This window comes from Felis catus, chromosome D4 (genome assembly GCF_018350175.1).
Source record: "Felis catus isolate Fca126 chromosome D4, F.catus_Fca126_mat1.0, whole genome shotgun sequence".
NCBI classification, from domain to species: domain Eukaryota; kingdom Metazoa; phylum Chordata; class Mammalia; order Carnivora; family Felidae; genus Felis; species Felis catus.
This window is the reverse complement of record NC_058380.1, coordinates 66,211,789-66,227,411: the sequence shown is the minus strand read 5'-3', so window position 1 is coordinate 66,227,411 and position 15,623 is coordinate 66,211,789. Positions and strand designations below refer to the sequence as shown.

Sequence of the window (15,623 nt, the reverse complement as noted above, 5' to 3'; positions counted from 1 at the left end):
CGGTTTTGTGATGATGTGTGTTCTGTGCCTGGTGGCAGCATGGAACCAGTGTTACAGTTTTAGACAGTGACATCCTTTTCCTTGAAAACATGATGCAAGTGAGCTTTTCTCCACTTCCAGCCACAGGTGTTTCTTTCAGACACTGAGCGAGGCAGCTTTTTGTGCATTACTGTAACACAGGAACTTTTTATTCTTCTCTGGAGCAAAGCACTCTAGACATCGCCAGTTGCTTTGCAAGCCTAATGGGATGGCATTATAGGCAATTTTTCTGAAATGCCATTCCCTCCACTCCCTCACTTGCAAGTCAACCCAAGGGAACTTCCATTTGCAAAGCAGATAGAACTGTGAGAAAATCCTTTTTTTTTTTTTTTCTTTTTAAATTACATCCTCTTTGCGGCATGTAGAGGATACTTGGTACCTAAAAGAACTCAGAATGAAATAAAAAAAAAAAAATCAAGAATCCTTCTGGATAATCAAGCCCTGCTGTCTATTATAACTTTGGATTTTCCAGTTAGAGGTTTTTATTACGTTTATTACATATACTTGTGATGGGACCTATTAAAGGGAAATGTCTTATTTTTGCTTGAAAACTAAAATCTAAATCCAGCTCTCTGTTTTCAATGAAAACAAATTGACAAGGGCTAGCGTAAGAGTATGCATCTAGAGTTATGCAGGTGTATGCATGGTGAAAACCTGTTTCTAGATCATCTCGGTTGTGAGTTATCCACCATCAGTGTTATAATAGACTCTGATTATTTGTAAGTATTGTCATAGGAGCTCTACAGATAACAACGGTTAATGCTCCCCACATCTCTGCCAAGTACATCATAACTTTATTTTTACAGAGGAGCAAACTGAGGCTCAGGCAAGTGAAGTTATTTGTTACATAGCTATTAAGTGGTGGAGCAGAGATTTGAACCCAGGACTGTCTGGCTAGCTCCAAAGCCCTTGTTCCTATAAGTATATGACCATACATATGCATATCTGCCTTTGTCTTCTTCATAGCCCCTTATTGCAATGATTTGATGAAGAATCTGGAGTCCAGTCCTCTTTCCCGCATCATATGGAAAGCTCTAAAGCCTCTGCTTATTGGGAAGATCCTATATACACCTGACACTCCAGCCACAAGGCAGGTGATGGCTGAGGTAAGCTGCCCAGGCCCAGAAGTCCCTCTCCAGAATCCTCCTAGAATTTATGGGCAAAAAGGTGACGGTGGTTTCAAATGGATTATATCGAGAAAACTCGGGGCTATTCTGGGGTTTCCAAAGAGTGAGAACCCCAAGTGTGACCCAGGCCAGAGCTGACTATGGAGGTCCAGCTCTCCAACCTTGGGTATTTGAATCATAGCTGCAGGCAGATTCTTCTTGGGCATGGGAAAGACTGGAAATAGTGATGGAGCATCTTGTCAGAGGGCAGCTGCTATCTCATGGTTCTGCCTCTCCTTTTCTGTTGCCCCTACTCCCTACGTGGCTCCAGGTGAATAAGACCTTTCAGGAACTGGCTGTGTTTCATGATTTGGAAGGCATGTGGGAAGAGCTCAGCCCTAAGATCTGGACCTTCATGGAGAGTAACCCAGAAATGGACCTTGTTCGGGTGAGTATCCCTCTGGTTCCTGTGTGCGTGCTTGATGCTAGAGAGGTGAGTTTCTGGTCACTTTCCTAGAGGTGACTGAGATGGGAATTCTTATTTTTAACCAGTATAGAGGTATTAAGCATAGCCCAAGCTGCAGGTGATGATGCACAGATAACACTGTTGTATGCATATCAGCATCAATGTGCCCCGTGGTCAAAAATCAGTTTTCCAAGAAGCTGAGCGAGGGTTGGTATTGGTGATTGTAGGACCTTGAGTTTTTCATTTCTTCTAAAGCTAACCATGGCATCTTACTTAGCTTTCCTATATCTTGGTGTAGGTCTTGACAGAGGTGTGGGGGCAAAGCCTGGTCTGACCTCTAGACTGGGCTGAGATGCTCGCTCCCAAGGTGTTGTGTGAGTGCAGAACAGGGTTAAGGTGTGGAGGGGAATTGCACTTAGTGCTTCCGAGCCACTTGAAAGGGATAAGTACTCTAGAGACAATTGGATTCAAAAGCAGAGGAGTCTGAGCAAGAGCAGAATGTTTCCTTTGTTTGAGCCTGAGTGCCGCTTAATCACATCATCCCTGTCTTGGGCTGAGTCAGAGAATCATTAGACTATTTCCTATCTCCACCGTGAGGGAGGCCTCTTTTTTTTGTTTCTACTGCCATTAAGAAGCAGGAATGGATTTTACCAGGTTTCTTATCTTGACACCTCATTGATCAGAGGGGCAGCTGAGTTTTAGTACCTACCTGAAAGGTACTCTCCCTTGATGCCCTGGGTGGGGGGACAATACCCAGGCTGCCTTCCAGCGATGGGAAAGCTGGAGTCATCTTTGTTGCTCTAGTGTTGTTACATATTCAGAATTCTTAAATTGGGGCCTTTAAAAACTAAGGGACCGGGACGCCTGGGTGGCTCAGTCGGTTAAGTATCCGACTTCAGCTCAAGTCATGATCTCACAATCCATGAGTTCGAGCCCCGCGTTGGGCTCTGTGCTGACAGCTCGGAGCCTGGAGCCTGCTTCAGATTCTGTGTCTCCCTTTCTCTGACCCTCCCCCATTCATGCTCTCTCTCTGTCTCAAAAATAAATAAACATTTAAAAAAAAAAACACAAACTAAGGGACTTGGTTGAGAAAAAAAAGAATAATTTGTATGGATCTGTGGATTATTGCTGACTCACAGTAACAACTCCTGCTCTTCAAGGATGGATCTCTGTTGGGCTCCAGTCTCTCCTGTAAAAGGGATTACATGATCCAGCCACTCACAGCACCATAGACATAGATGTGGTCTCTCACCTCTTCTTCCTGGTCCTGTCCTTTGAATCCAGATTTTTATTTGTTGGATGTCTTTCCTTCTGCATCTCAGAAGACTGTGAGGGGCCCTGTTGAAGGGACTCCATGAGTTTTAGTCTGTAGGCAGATGGATGCTTCCCCACTCGATTGATGGATTGATTTAAACGTTTTTTTTTTAAGATTGTATTTTATTTTTTTAAGTAATCTCTATGCACAGTGTGGAGCTTGAACTCACACCCCAATGATGAAGAATCATGTGTTCTACTGACTGAGCCAGGCTGGCATCTCTGATTTTAAAAGTTTTTCATATAAGTATAATATATATTATTAGATGGACAGTTTGGCATGGATGTTTCAGCAACTCACAGACTCCCAGTTCTGAGAAGACAAAACACTTGTAAACATGGCCATGGCATTCGTTAGGGATTCTGCTGGGAGAACACAGGATGTACAATAGGAAATGTAGGAACTGTGGATGGGGAGAAAGTCGTGGCGTGTGAATTGGAAGACCTTGTGTGTAAATCCAAGAACTTTTACTTTAAGCTCTGAGGGACTGTGGACAGGTTTTAAGCAGGAGAGACGTAGATACATTAATCTGATGTGATAGGTGGATTGAAGTGTGGAAAGGTGGAAGGCAGAGACCAGAGTGGAGACCATCTAAGTGGGTGGCCAAGGCATGAGCAGGAGGTGAAGCCTGATAGCTGCTTGATTGTGGAGGGGGAAAGATTTCTAGCTGGTGGGTGGTGGGTATGTCCAATATATCACTGGGTACTGAAGCCCGGAGTGCAGAGAGGTGGTTAAGCCGCCAACTGAGGGACTCCTCAGCCTGTGGGTGGAAGTTGAAGGAGCCTCCTCATCTCCTTTCTTCTCTCTCTTAAGGAGTGTGTGTCTGACTCCACAAACCTGGGCTGCTCAGTCCTCTGTACCCTCCTCATGTCTGGTATGTGAGGTGGTGCCTGAGGCTTCTGCTTCTTTTGGAGTAGCTCTTGTCTGTCTTTTTTCAGCTTTATTGAAGGATAATTGACAAATAGAAATCATATATATTTAGGCTCTACAGTGTGTTTTGATATAGTAGATGTTGCGAAATGATCCTCACAATCAAGCTAATTAATGTATCCTCACCTCACAAAGTAACCACATAGCACATTTCATATACAGTACAGTGTTGTTAACTGCCGTCATCCTGCTGTGCACCAGACCTCCAGAACTTACTCGTATTGCATAACTGAAACTTTGTACCCTTTGACCTACCCATTTCCTTCTAAGTGTCTTGTCTTCTCAGAACTGGGAGTCTGTGAGTTGCTGAAACATCCATGCCAAACTCTCCATCTAATAATATATATTATACTTACATTAAAAACTTTTTAAATCAGCCCCTGGCAACCACCATTCTACTTTGTGGTAGCTCTTGTCTTTCTACTGTTTCCAGCTCTGTCTACATGCACTGTATCACCTCCCATGCCTCCCCCTCCCCGACCCCAGATCTGGAGGCAGGCACTTCTGTTTTGAGTCATAGATGCACTGACACTAAATTGTTCTCCTTTCTGAGCTGCTCTTTGCCTCCTTCATCTCAAGGCCCTGCGTCCTCCCTGGCTACCGCTCCTAAGGGTGATCTTAGGTCTCTGGGTCCTCTCAAATACCCTAGAATGGCCATGTGATCAGTGCTCTCACTGGGCATATCTTTCTGGTCTTGCCTCCTGAACCATGTGCTCAGAAGCCACACAGGGCAGGGCAGGCCTCACCCCAAATGCCATGTGTCTTTATTCTACTCTTACTTGTTCAAGTCTCCGAATCAAGTCATGCAGAATTTGTAACGCATACCCTTGAGAACTGTGAGGTAAAAACCTGTATCTATTATGTTAACAAAAATACTTACATATCTTACTGATGACAGTATAAATTTTAATTCCCTATAGGAAAGCAATTTGGAATGAAAACTGGAAGAACCATAAAAAAAGTGCAGGATAGCACTCCATTCCATACACCCTCAGGGATGTATCCTGTGGAAATAATTTTAAAGAAAGAAGTCACTGTATGAGAGGAAGTGTTATTGCTATAATAATTGTTGTTGTGAGAAATTAGAAATAGGCTAAATTCTTAGCAGTATGGGAATAGTTAATGAAATTATAGTATATATACTCCATAAAACCGTTATGTTCCCATTAAAATAATAAATATGAAGCCACATGGGGGGAAAACTTAAACTGTTAGTGAAAGTAAGAGTGACTTAAAAAGTAGCAGTGTTTGGCTCCTTAGAGATTCCATTTCAGTGGATCCAGAGTTTCATCTTCCCTCACAAAGCTGTGACAGTAGTTGTACCCACTTCTCCTTTTCCGTGAGCTGAGTTTGGAGCTGACTCATTTTTCTGGATGCACTGTGCAGGCTTCTGCCCCAGCCCTCTGGATCTACTGGTTGAACACCAGATTGGTTTGTCTTTCTCTTCCATGTTGACCCACATGGGAAACCAACCAGCTAGGGAACGAGAAATGGAAGACAGGTCTCTTTTGCATCACCACCCACGCATCCAGCAATTTTACTTCGTTCTACAGTGGCAGCCTCCCCCCAGACTAAACAGCACAAGTGCATTTGTCTTATTCAGTCTAGAGATAAGGTCATTATGAAGAGTCATCAGCTTGAGTCTCAAAAGAAGACGACGATATAGTGCAGGGGGAAGATTTGGTAGAATCAGAGTCCATGTTTCATACCATGGCTTTGCTACCAAAGTAGTTGTGTGAACTTAGGTTAGGGACTTGAACTTCTGAACTTGTTTTCCCATCTATAAAAATGGGAACTTTTAGACAGATCTTCCTCATGGAGTTGTGTGAGGTAAAGCTTATAAATCTAATATAAAAAATGTACAGAGTAAGTATGATCATTGTTGTTACTGTAGTTGATCTGTTAGGCTAGGCTGGAAACATGGACACTAGATCCAGACTAGTCTGACTCTGAGTCTCACTTCCATGCCTGTTAGCATTGTGACTCAGCCTTGGTTAAAATCATACTTTCCCCCTGCCCCCCAACCTCCATATTCTCACCTGTAACATGGGAACACTATTTCTACCTTACAGTTTTCTATGAAGATAAAAAAAAAAGACAACATATGTGAAAAGGTTAGGTTTTGTAAATCCTATAAGACTTAGTATCTAGATTTAGTTGGTGTTTATTGCTTGTACTTTCTCATTGGAACGACAGACACTGTTGGACAGCAGAAGCAATGACCACTTTTGGGAACAGCAATTAGATGGCTTAGATTGGACCGCTAAAGACATCCTGGCATTTTTGGCCAAGCACCCAGAGGATGTCCAGTCTGCCAATGGCTCTGTATACACCTGGAGAGAAGCCTTCAATGAGACCAACCAGGCAATTCAGACCATCTCTCGTTTCATGGAGGTGAGGATATGATCCATGGATCATTTGGAAAAGTCTTTGGCTTCTTTCTCTGAGATGGTCCAATGAGGTTTGGATTGGAAGAAAGTTGAGAAATAATGTCTAGTCTTACTTCCAGTAGTATCACTCAAACCTAATACAGGGCTCGGTGTACAAAAGGCACTCCATAAAAGTTGAATGACTGAACGTGTAACAAAACAGACCTAGCTCTAGCTTTATTCTATCTCCCTCAAGAGTGTTTTTGTCCATCGTCTTGTAGGTTTTCCGGAGCTTTTGTAGCTCAAAACCTAATGACAAGAAAACATGCCCTTAAAATGGCATTATTTATTAAATTTCTCTAAAATCTAATAGGATAGATTACATTTTAAAAATCTAGTTTTAAAAATTATGTGACTTAGTAGGGACAAATAAGGTGTTTTTTGTGAGCGTGTGGCTTTTTGTTTTGTTTTTGTTTTGTGTTTTGTGTTTTTGTTTTTGTTTTGTTTTGGTCTGTTTACTTGGTTAGTTACGATTCAGAATTGCCAAGAAGACCGAGGAAAATGAGGTATGATCATTGTTTCAACCTCTTTCCCTCCACAAAATATAAGTAACTTATCTCTAAGTACTTCCAGCATTACTCTTAAATTGCAGCTAAAAAACAAAAGACTCCATTCTCAATTGAATATTAGAAAATGACTTTGGAGAGGATGAGCGCATGGGGATAAAAATGGCTCGCAGTCAGCGTGTCCCTCTTAGGACAGAGTCTGCCTTGGCCACAGTGTATCATCCTGGGCACCAGTGCTCTTATGAAGGCTGTTCCTCTTCCATCAGTGTGTCAACCTGAACAAGCTCGAACCGATAGCAACAGAAGTCCGGCTCATCAACAAGTCCATGGAGCTGCTGGATGAGAGGAAGTTCTGGGCTGGGATCGTGTTCACCGGAATCACCCCTGGCAGTGTTGAGCTGCCCCATCATGTCAAGTACAAGATCCGAATGGACATCGACAATGTGGAGAGGACAAATAAAATCAAAGATGGGTGAGTTCAGTCCTGCCACACCAGCCAGTTTTGGGGACGACAAGAGCAGTTATTATGACTAGAGGCACTTCAGTTTAACTAATAACTTGGTAGAAATTCCCCCAAAAAAACCCTCAAATTGGTGGCATGATTTTGGTGAAAGTGGCACATTCATTGCTAGAGACTGTTATTTCAAAGGTCATAAAATACCATCTTTTGATTCAGCATTCCCACTCAAGAGAATTAATCCCACGGCATTACCTCAAGAGGAAAAAAAGAAAAAAGGCTTTAGGTTCCCTGCACTAGCATGATCCATTTTTACAAAAAAGGGCAAATAACTGAGGGTTGATGGGGGTGGGAGGGAGGGGAGGGTAGGTGATGGGCATTGAAGAGGGCATCTTTTGGGATGAGCACTGGGTGTTGTATGGAAACTAATTTGACAATAAATTTCATATAATAAAAAAAAAAGGGTCAAATAACCAGTATAAAAGGGAATGACTAAGCAAAATTTGGTATGTCCACTTAATGCAGTGTTAGGTAGCAAACGAAGGGGGAGAAAACCAAACCAACAGGTGGTATGCCCACCCTGATTATATGTGTTTCAGCATAAGTGCACATGATCCCTAAGACTAGAAAATAAGATGCAAAAATGAAAATAGTGGCTTTGTAATGGTGGCAGGATTGTGAGTGATTGGTTTTTAAAATTTTTTATAATTAATTAATTTATTTTAAAATGGTTATTTTGAGAGTGTGGGTGGGGGAGGGGCAGAGAGGGGGAGAGAGAGAATCCCAAGTAGGCTCCATGCTGTCAGCACAGAGCTGGACACAGGGATCGAGCTCATGAACCTGAGATCATGACCTGAGCCAAAATCAAGAGTTGTATACTTAATTGACTCAGCCACCCAGGGGCCCCTGGCTTCTTTTGGTGTTATGGTTCTAATGAATATTTGATCACCTGTGGTTTGGTTTTAGGTACTGGGACCCGGGTCCTCGGGCTGACCCCTTTGAGGATATGCGGTACGTCTGGGGGGGCTTTGCCTACTTGCAAGATGTGGTGGAACAGGCAATCATCAGGGTGCTGACTGGCACTGAGAAGAAAACTGGTGTTTATGTGCAGCAGATGCCGTACCCCTGTTATGTCGATGACATGTAAGTTACCATCTTCTTGTAACTGGTTAACTCAATCCCTAGAGAGAGTATGTATGCAACATACATACACATATACACAAGCATGTGCATACATACCAAAGGAGATAGGATGCTTTGATTTTATTTGTTTTACATGCATGCTGATTTGGTCAAGAAAATCTTTTTTGAAATTCAGTGAAGATTTTAGGAAATAAGATGCCAGATGGAGGTATTGACTGTTCCAGCCATATCACTGACATGAATATGCACATACTGGTAATCTCCCCCCCCCCCCCCTTTTTTTTAATGTTTGTTTATTTTGAGAGAGAGGAGGGGCAGAGAGGAAGGGAGAGAGAGAATCTCAAGCAGGCTCCATGCTGTCAGCACAGAGCCGGGCACAGGGCTCCATCTCACGAACCCGTGAGACCATGACCTGAACCGAAATCCAGAGTCAGACGCCTCACTGACTGAGCCACCCAGGTGCCCCTCCTTCCTTTTTTATCCATAGTTACCAGTACTTACATATATATTTTTTTATATTAAAAATTTTTTTTTTATTTTTGAGAGAGAGACAGAGTATAAGTGGGGGAGGGGCAGAGAGAGGGGGAGACACAGAATCTGAAGCAGGCTCCAGGCTCCGAGCTGTCAGGTCAGAGCCTGATGCAGAGCTCGAACCCATGAACCATGAGGTCATGACCTGAGCCGAAGTCAGATGCTTAACCAACTGAGCCACCCGGGTGCCCCCAGCACTTACATTTTTTTTTACAACCTTCCCGTTTTGGTTACAGTTTGCTCAAAGAGCAAATTTAAAAGTGTTGTGACAAACACATGCAGGCACATGCACACAGATACACATTCCCCAAACACAGAAACCGTGATCTAGACCCGTAAAGAGCAACTGCATATAAATTTGTCCACTCCCTCTTTATAAGTGGTGAATCACATTTTGAAACAATCCAAATAAGACTGAACAAGGCCTTTTTTATCTTAGACTTTAGGTAATCTTTTGGTACTTAGTCACTAAGCTGCCAAGACCTCGTGGGAACTGTGCGTTTGGATCTAATGATTTCTTGTAAGAAAGAACAGGCAGAGGTGTAGTTATTGCAGGCATCTGAGATATGTAATGTTTCTTCCAAGTTCTGGAAATTCTCTTATTCTCTGGTGTAACTGTGTAGAGATCAGAGTGCTGAAGGAGCGGGGAGCCTCTTCTTACGTTTGCTGTCTGCTTTGCATTGAGCAACGATTTCCTCATGTGGCTCCCTCTAGCTTTTTCCAAGTCATCCTGAATTATCTTGTATTTTACCTTCAGAAAGATTAGCCAGAGTTTTCCAAAGACCCCCCCCCCCCCCCCACACACACACACACTGCCCAACCCCTCATCTAAGATTTACTCTAGGAAGGATGTCTTAAGATGAGGACAGGATGGGAGCTTAATGCATTAAGAGCATTTGCCTGTTGTCACATAGCAGATAAGTGCATAAATAGTAAAGCTGGGACTTGAGCCTGGAGTTCCAGGGCCCAAAGTCTGTGTCCCTTTTACGTCACAGTACCGCATTTCCTATTCTAGTTTGGAATTTGAAATATTACTGACAAGAGCTGCCTGGAGTCTGTTTCTACATTATCTGTGATCAAAGTTGTACAAGTCAAAAGTGAGATGACCTTGGAGATACGGAACTTTTGTGAGAGAAGGAGTTGGTTTTTTGTTTCTTTAGTACTTTAAAATAACTTGCATCTCATAGTTACTTCGTGGCTAAAGCAGACCCCAAAGAAACTCCACTTGGCGGCACTCCGTTGGTTTGTCAGTATGTTGAGCTCCTCATGAAACTTTGATAACCCGTACGTTTCACAGTCTGGAGGGTCTGCCTCTCGTGGGCTCCCTCTCGGGGCTTCCTCCCGCACGCAGGCTTGGGGACGCTGGCCTCTGAGCCTGATTCTCACTCCCCGTAATTCTCCTCCTCCCTTCCGTGGGGCCTCTAGCTTCCTGCGGGTGATGAGCCGGTCGATGCCTCTGTTCATGACGCTGGCCTGGATCTACTCCGTGGCTGTGATCATCAAGGGCATCGTGTATGAGAAGGAGGCGCGGCTGAAGGAGACCATGCGCATCATGGGCCTGGACAATGGCATCCTCTGGTTCAGCTGGTTCATCAGCAGCCTCATTCCTCTGCTCGTGAGCGCCGGCCTGCTGGTGGTCATCCTAAAAGTAAGGCTGCCACACCAGCCCCCTGCTGCCAGGGAGCTCCTGCACAGCCAACATCCGCTGTGTGAGGAGAAAAGCCAAGAGTATTTGGGAGGGAAGGGGTCATACGTGTCCATCTTTTGAAATTTCTTCGTTCTATATTCGGGAAGAGTGAGGCCCAAAAAGGGGCAATGACTTGCCCAGGGGTCAGCCCAGCTGGCTAGCGGCTGAGCAGGGCTAGAACCCAGGGATCTTGCTTCCCAGGTAGGTACACACTTAGTGTGCCATGACATCTCCTTGGCAGCGGTCCTGGCAGCATCTGAGAGCTGTGCATTTCCTTAGGCGTATTGGGTAGTGATTCTGCCAGAATTTTTAAAAACCATAATCTGAGAGATGCGTGTTATTGCAGCTTAGGTTTTTCCGGAAACAGAGGCTGAGAGTTTGGTGAATGCGTATTTATTAGGGATCGACATCTATGGGAGGGATGGGGAGTAGGCAAGATTGAACAGAGAGAGGAGGCATGAAATGCAGTGCAGGACCAGCCCCACGGGCACTCTGGAGCATACACAGCTTGCTGGAATTGTTCCTTATTGAGCTGAAATACCCAGCCCCAAGGTCTCCCTCCTGACACCCCACGCCCCATACCCAGGCCCCTCAATCAATCATTGGAATGATGTGCCCCAGGGCCAGGCAGCTTTCTGTGGCTGTGACAGACCCAGAGGAGTTGACACCTAGTTGACCGCTGTCTGCTGTGACTGCCAGGCAACATGCTCCCCCTCCAAAGGGACTCTGGGCAGCGGTATTCTGTGCCCACCCCATATATTAATAGGTTTGTATACTAATTTTTTTTCCTTACAACCATTTGTTTTAAGGATGCATCATGTAAAAATAAATGTTTTCAAAGTGAGGGGAGTGCAAAGGGATAGGAACTAACATTTAGTTGAATATTAGCTACTGTTAGTTACAAATGAGCACTTAGTGATTGCTAAGCACTGTTGAGAGCACATCACCTGTGCTTTCTTATTATACCTTCACTAACGCATTTAACCTGTAAGCAGATGAGGCCAAGGAAAGTTAAGGGCTTCACCGAGGTCACCCAACAGTAGGACAGAGCGGTGCTTTCTAAAATCAACCTCCTCTCATCATCTGATATCTGACTGCAAGGGTGGAGCTCCATGGTGGAGGCAGTGGTCCTGTGGCTGGTGGGTAAGAACTGCTCTGGGACCACATGCTGGCTGGTCCTGCTCAGATACACCCAGATGAACTGGGCAGAGAGAGACTTGAAAGGTCCGGTCCACAAGATTTGGATGATTGTGGTAATGCAGAACCCATGGCAGGTTACCAAGGGGGAATGTAAGATTTCCTGGCCATTTTCCATGGCTTTTGGAGGGGGAAGTCCTAGAATTCTGTCTCCCACAACTCTTTCTTTGTGCTGAGGGAGAGTCCTAGTCCTTATAAGAGGAGAAACCAGGTAGTGGTATTTCTTGGAGAAACAAAGAACAAAATTGTCCGTTGGGATGGGTCTGACTGAATCTCAGCCCTGGACTCCTCTATTCCTGCCTCTGCTGTGTGGTCTTGGGCTAGTCACCATCCTGCTATTTCAGCCTCAGTTTCCTCATCAGAACAATGGGCAGTGCTGTTCCCCTATGTTATCTCTGAGATGTGTGAGTAAGCCCTGGCTTCTCTGGCGCAAGGATGTGCTTGCTTGTTGGGGCAGCACAGTTAATAGGTCTCTTCTTTCCCAGTTAGGAAACCTGCTGCCCTACAGCGACCCCAGCGTGGTGTTTGTCTTTCTGTCGGTGTTTGCTGTGGTGACCATCCTGCAGTGCTTCCTGATCAGCACACTCTTCTCCAGAGCCAACCTGGCGGCAGCCTGCGGGGGCATCATCTACTTCATGCTCTACCTGCCCTACGTCCTGTGCGTGGCGTGGCAAGACTATGTGGGCTTCACGCTCAAGATCTTCGTGGTGAGCAACCACCCTTGGGCAGGAGCTGCAGGCACAGCCGCAGGGTGTTTGTAGTCCAAGGCTGAGAACAGGAGAGGAGTGTGTGTGTATCTGGGGGTGGGGTCGGTGGGCATGGGGTGCAAGATTGCTGAGCCTTTGGGGCATCTTTGGAAGCATAAAATTCTAAAAGTTTTACGCTCCATCATGCATGCATTTCTGAAATGTGTGTGCATAATGAGCAGTTAAAAATAGAATCCTTTTATATGCTGTTAGTGAGCCCACTACCCTCAAGGGATCTGTAGGTGAATACTTCCATATCTTGTAATTGATCCATTTTGCAAATTCAAATTTCTCTGGGTGGAATTTACATTAGAAATAATAGAAAATGAGACACAAGGAGATGGATAAGTGACTTTTGCCTCCTTCTCACAGAGCCTGCTGTCTCCTGTGGCTTTTGGGTTTGGCTGTGAATACTTCGCCCTTTTTGAGGAGCAGGGCATTGGGGTGCAGTGGGACAACCTGTTTGAGAGCCCCATGGAGGAAGATGGCTTCAACCTCACCACGTCAGTCTCCATGATGCTGTTCGACACCTTTATCTATGGAGTGATGACGTGGTACATCGAGGCTGTCTTTCCAGGTACATGGGGCTTCCACACTGCTTTAGCCATCTGCTAGGGAAATGTAATTTCTAGCTGAAGAGCTCCCCTTGTTTGTGCTGGAATTTCTACAGAGCTCAGTGCTCCCTGGAAAGTGGCTAGGGCTTTAGACCCAAGGGAAGCCATCCAAGGAGAAGCAGCTGATGCTGAAAGTATAACTCTTGCTACTGACATAGCTCTCATTTCTCAAGCACTGTGCGCCAGGTGCTGTGCAAAATGTTAGGTATACTTTGGAATTTACTCTCACAAACCTCTTTTGCAAATGAGGGAACTGTGAATCAAAAAAGTACCTTGCCTGGCGACACACAGCTGGTAAGTGTTGGTCCTTGAGGACAAATCTGGTTGGGTAACACTGGGTCAGCTGATCCAGAAGATTCCTCCTTCTAGTGCTGGCCCAGTTCTCTAATTCTGTGTCCCCAGAATTCCCACCAGGAGACGTTCTTGTTGCCTGAGTACTGCCTGTGAATAGTAAGAGATGTTGGCTCTAAGCCCTTACCTGTGATTCAATCAAATGAGCATTCATAAAAATTCATTTTCATACTTCCCTGAATAAATCTCCTTGACCAAGACCTGCCTTGGATACATTTTTATATAGATCAAATTCTGAGAGAGTGAGGTTTAACATTTTCTGGTTCACCTGATTTTCCTCTACGGGAGTGTATATGAAAAGTTTACGACCTGTACCTGGGCTTCCGGCATGGAAGATGCAATTTTGTATCATACAGATCTGGATTCAGAGTCTGAGTTCTTAACTTACTGGCTGAGTGACCTTGGGTAGGCTACTTATCCCTCAAGTGTCCACATCTGTAAAATGGGGTTGATAACCTATCTCATGGGGTTGTTTGAGGATTCAGAGAGGTGTAGAATGTATGTTACATATAGTAGGTCTCAGCAAATATTAGCTCCCCCTACTGCCACCTCCATCCCAGTCTGTCCCATCTCCAGAAGCTGTGTCAAGGAGGGAGTAGTTCTGGCTGTGATACCTTGGGAATGCCAGCATGTTGCCAAGCATGTCTTACATCTTGTTTTTTATCTTTGCTTTCAGGCCAGTACGGAATACCCAGGCCCTGGTATTTTCCTTGCACCAAATCCTACTGGTTCGGTGAGGAAAGCGATGAGAAGAGCCACCCTGGTTCCAGCCAGAAGGGAATATCAGAAAGTAAGTGCTGCTGACCTGCCTGAGCACCACCCCCACCACCACTCCACCCCCGCGCTGTCAGGGGCAAAGGATGGCTTTTGCCCCTTAGAAAATGTAAAACCACTCTAGGGGTAGAGAAATCACATGCAGTGCATCTTTCCAAATTCTCCCATGCCAGTTGTGTCCAGTGCTGTTGTTGACTTATTGGGGAGTGGCTATCTGGTTCCCTGAGGGACATTGCCTTTGTTTTCTTGGCTTCTAGGAAAGAGGCCCTTGATCTCTATACTTCCACACATATACCTTCCTCCAACACACACTCTTCATGATAAATTAATAGCTAAGAAGCAGAGGTAAAGACAGCTGTCATTGTGGAACCATAACCTCACTGCCTGCCTTGTCATAGTGATAGATATATGAACCTGTGTAGGCTGACACCAAGTGGCTGCCAGAGCTCAGTCTGTGCTTCTTGATATTATCACCCATCATTACCCAGAGCCCCAATCCTCTCCTGGCTCCTGACGGTAGGTGGAGGTGCCCACAGTTTAGCAAAAGCTCTGCCTTCTGGGCTGTTGGCTCAGGTTCTTGGAGAGAAAATATCTTTGTGTTCAGTGTGGCTTCCTAAGTAGTTAGTCAGTCCCTTTTCTGCTGATCTCTTCTTTGCCTTCCCCTAGTTGCCAGTGGAAAAGTCTGACGTTCCTTAGCAAGCACACTAGACAACTTACAACCCGCTTTGCCCACTGTCCCAGCCTCTTCTGCTGTTCCTCCTCTTCTTGCCCAACCTCCTGTCTACACCTAATTCTGAATCAATCACCTAGAACTGCTCACAGTCGCCAGGACATGTCATGCTCTCCCACATCGCCGTGCCTTTGTATGTGCTGTGTCCTCTCATGGATGATCCCTTTCTTTAACTTGCCTGCCCTCTAAATTACTACTCCTTCCTCAAGATCTAGTTTCATACCCCTTCCCCTGTGCAGTTTTTCTAGAGTCCTAGGTGGTCAGTCACTTCCTCTTCTGAGATCGCATGACTCTGAAAAACAAACAAAAAGCCTTTTTATTTAAAATAATTACAGACTCATGGAAGTTGCAAAAAAACAGAATGGGGGTGGGAGACAGTTCCCTTGTGCCTTTCATTCAGTTTCCCCCAGTGGTAACACCTTGCATAACTATAGCACAGTATCAGAACCAGGAAACTGACATTGGTACAACTCCTAGATCTTCTTCAGATTGGACCAGTTTTACATGGACTCATTCGTGTGTGTATTTAGTTCTGTGTACTTTGTCACATGCAGATCCATGTAACCACTAGCTCTGTCAAGATGCAGAACTGTTCTGTGAAC

General features: G+C 44.9%; 1 protein-coding gene across 4 annotated transcripts in view; it reads left to right on the top strand.

Moving 5' to 3' along the window:
* ABCA1 (ATP binding cassette subfamily A member 1) overlaps positions 1-15,623 on the top strand; it is a 325,465-nt gene that overhangs the window by 267,234 nt on the left and 42,608 nt on the right. For all 4 annotated transcript variants that reach the window (XM_045042502.1, XM_019816257.3, XM_019816256.3 and 1 more), the window contains 9 exons: positions 1,006-1,145; positions 1,477-1,593; positions 6,053-6,250; positions 7,058-7,263; positions 8,215-8,391; positions 10,348-10,570; positions 12,292-12,513; positions 12,925-13,129; positions 14,194-14,307. In XM_045042502.1, coding sequence (XP_044898437.1) covers positions 1,006-1,145; positions 1,477-1,593; positions 6,053-6,250; positions 7,058-7,263; positions 8,215-8,391; positions 10,348-10,570; positions 12,292-12,513; positions 12,925-13,129; positions 14,194-14,307 — 1,602 coding nt within the window. The remainder of the gene's footprint in view (positions 1-1,005; positions 1,146-1,476; positions 1,594-6,052; positions 6,251-7,057; positions 7,264-8,214; positions 8,392-10,347; positions 10,571-12,291; positions 12,514-12,924; positions 13,130-14,193; positions 14,308-15,623) is intronic.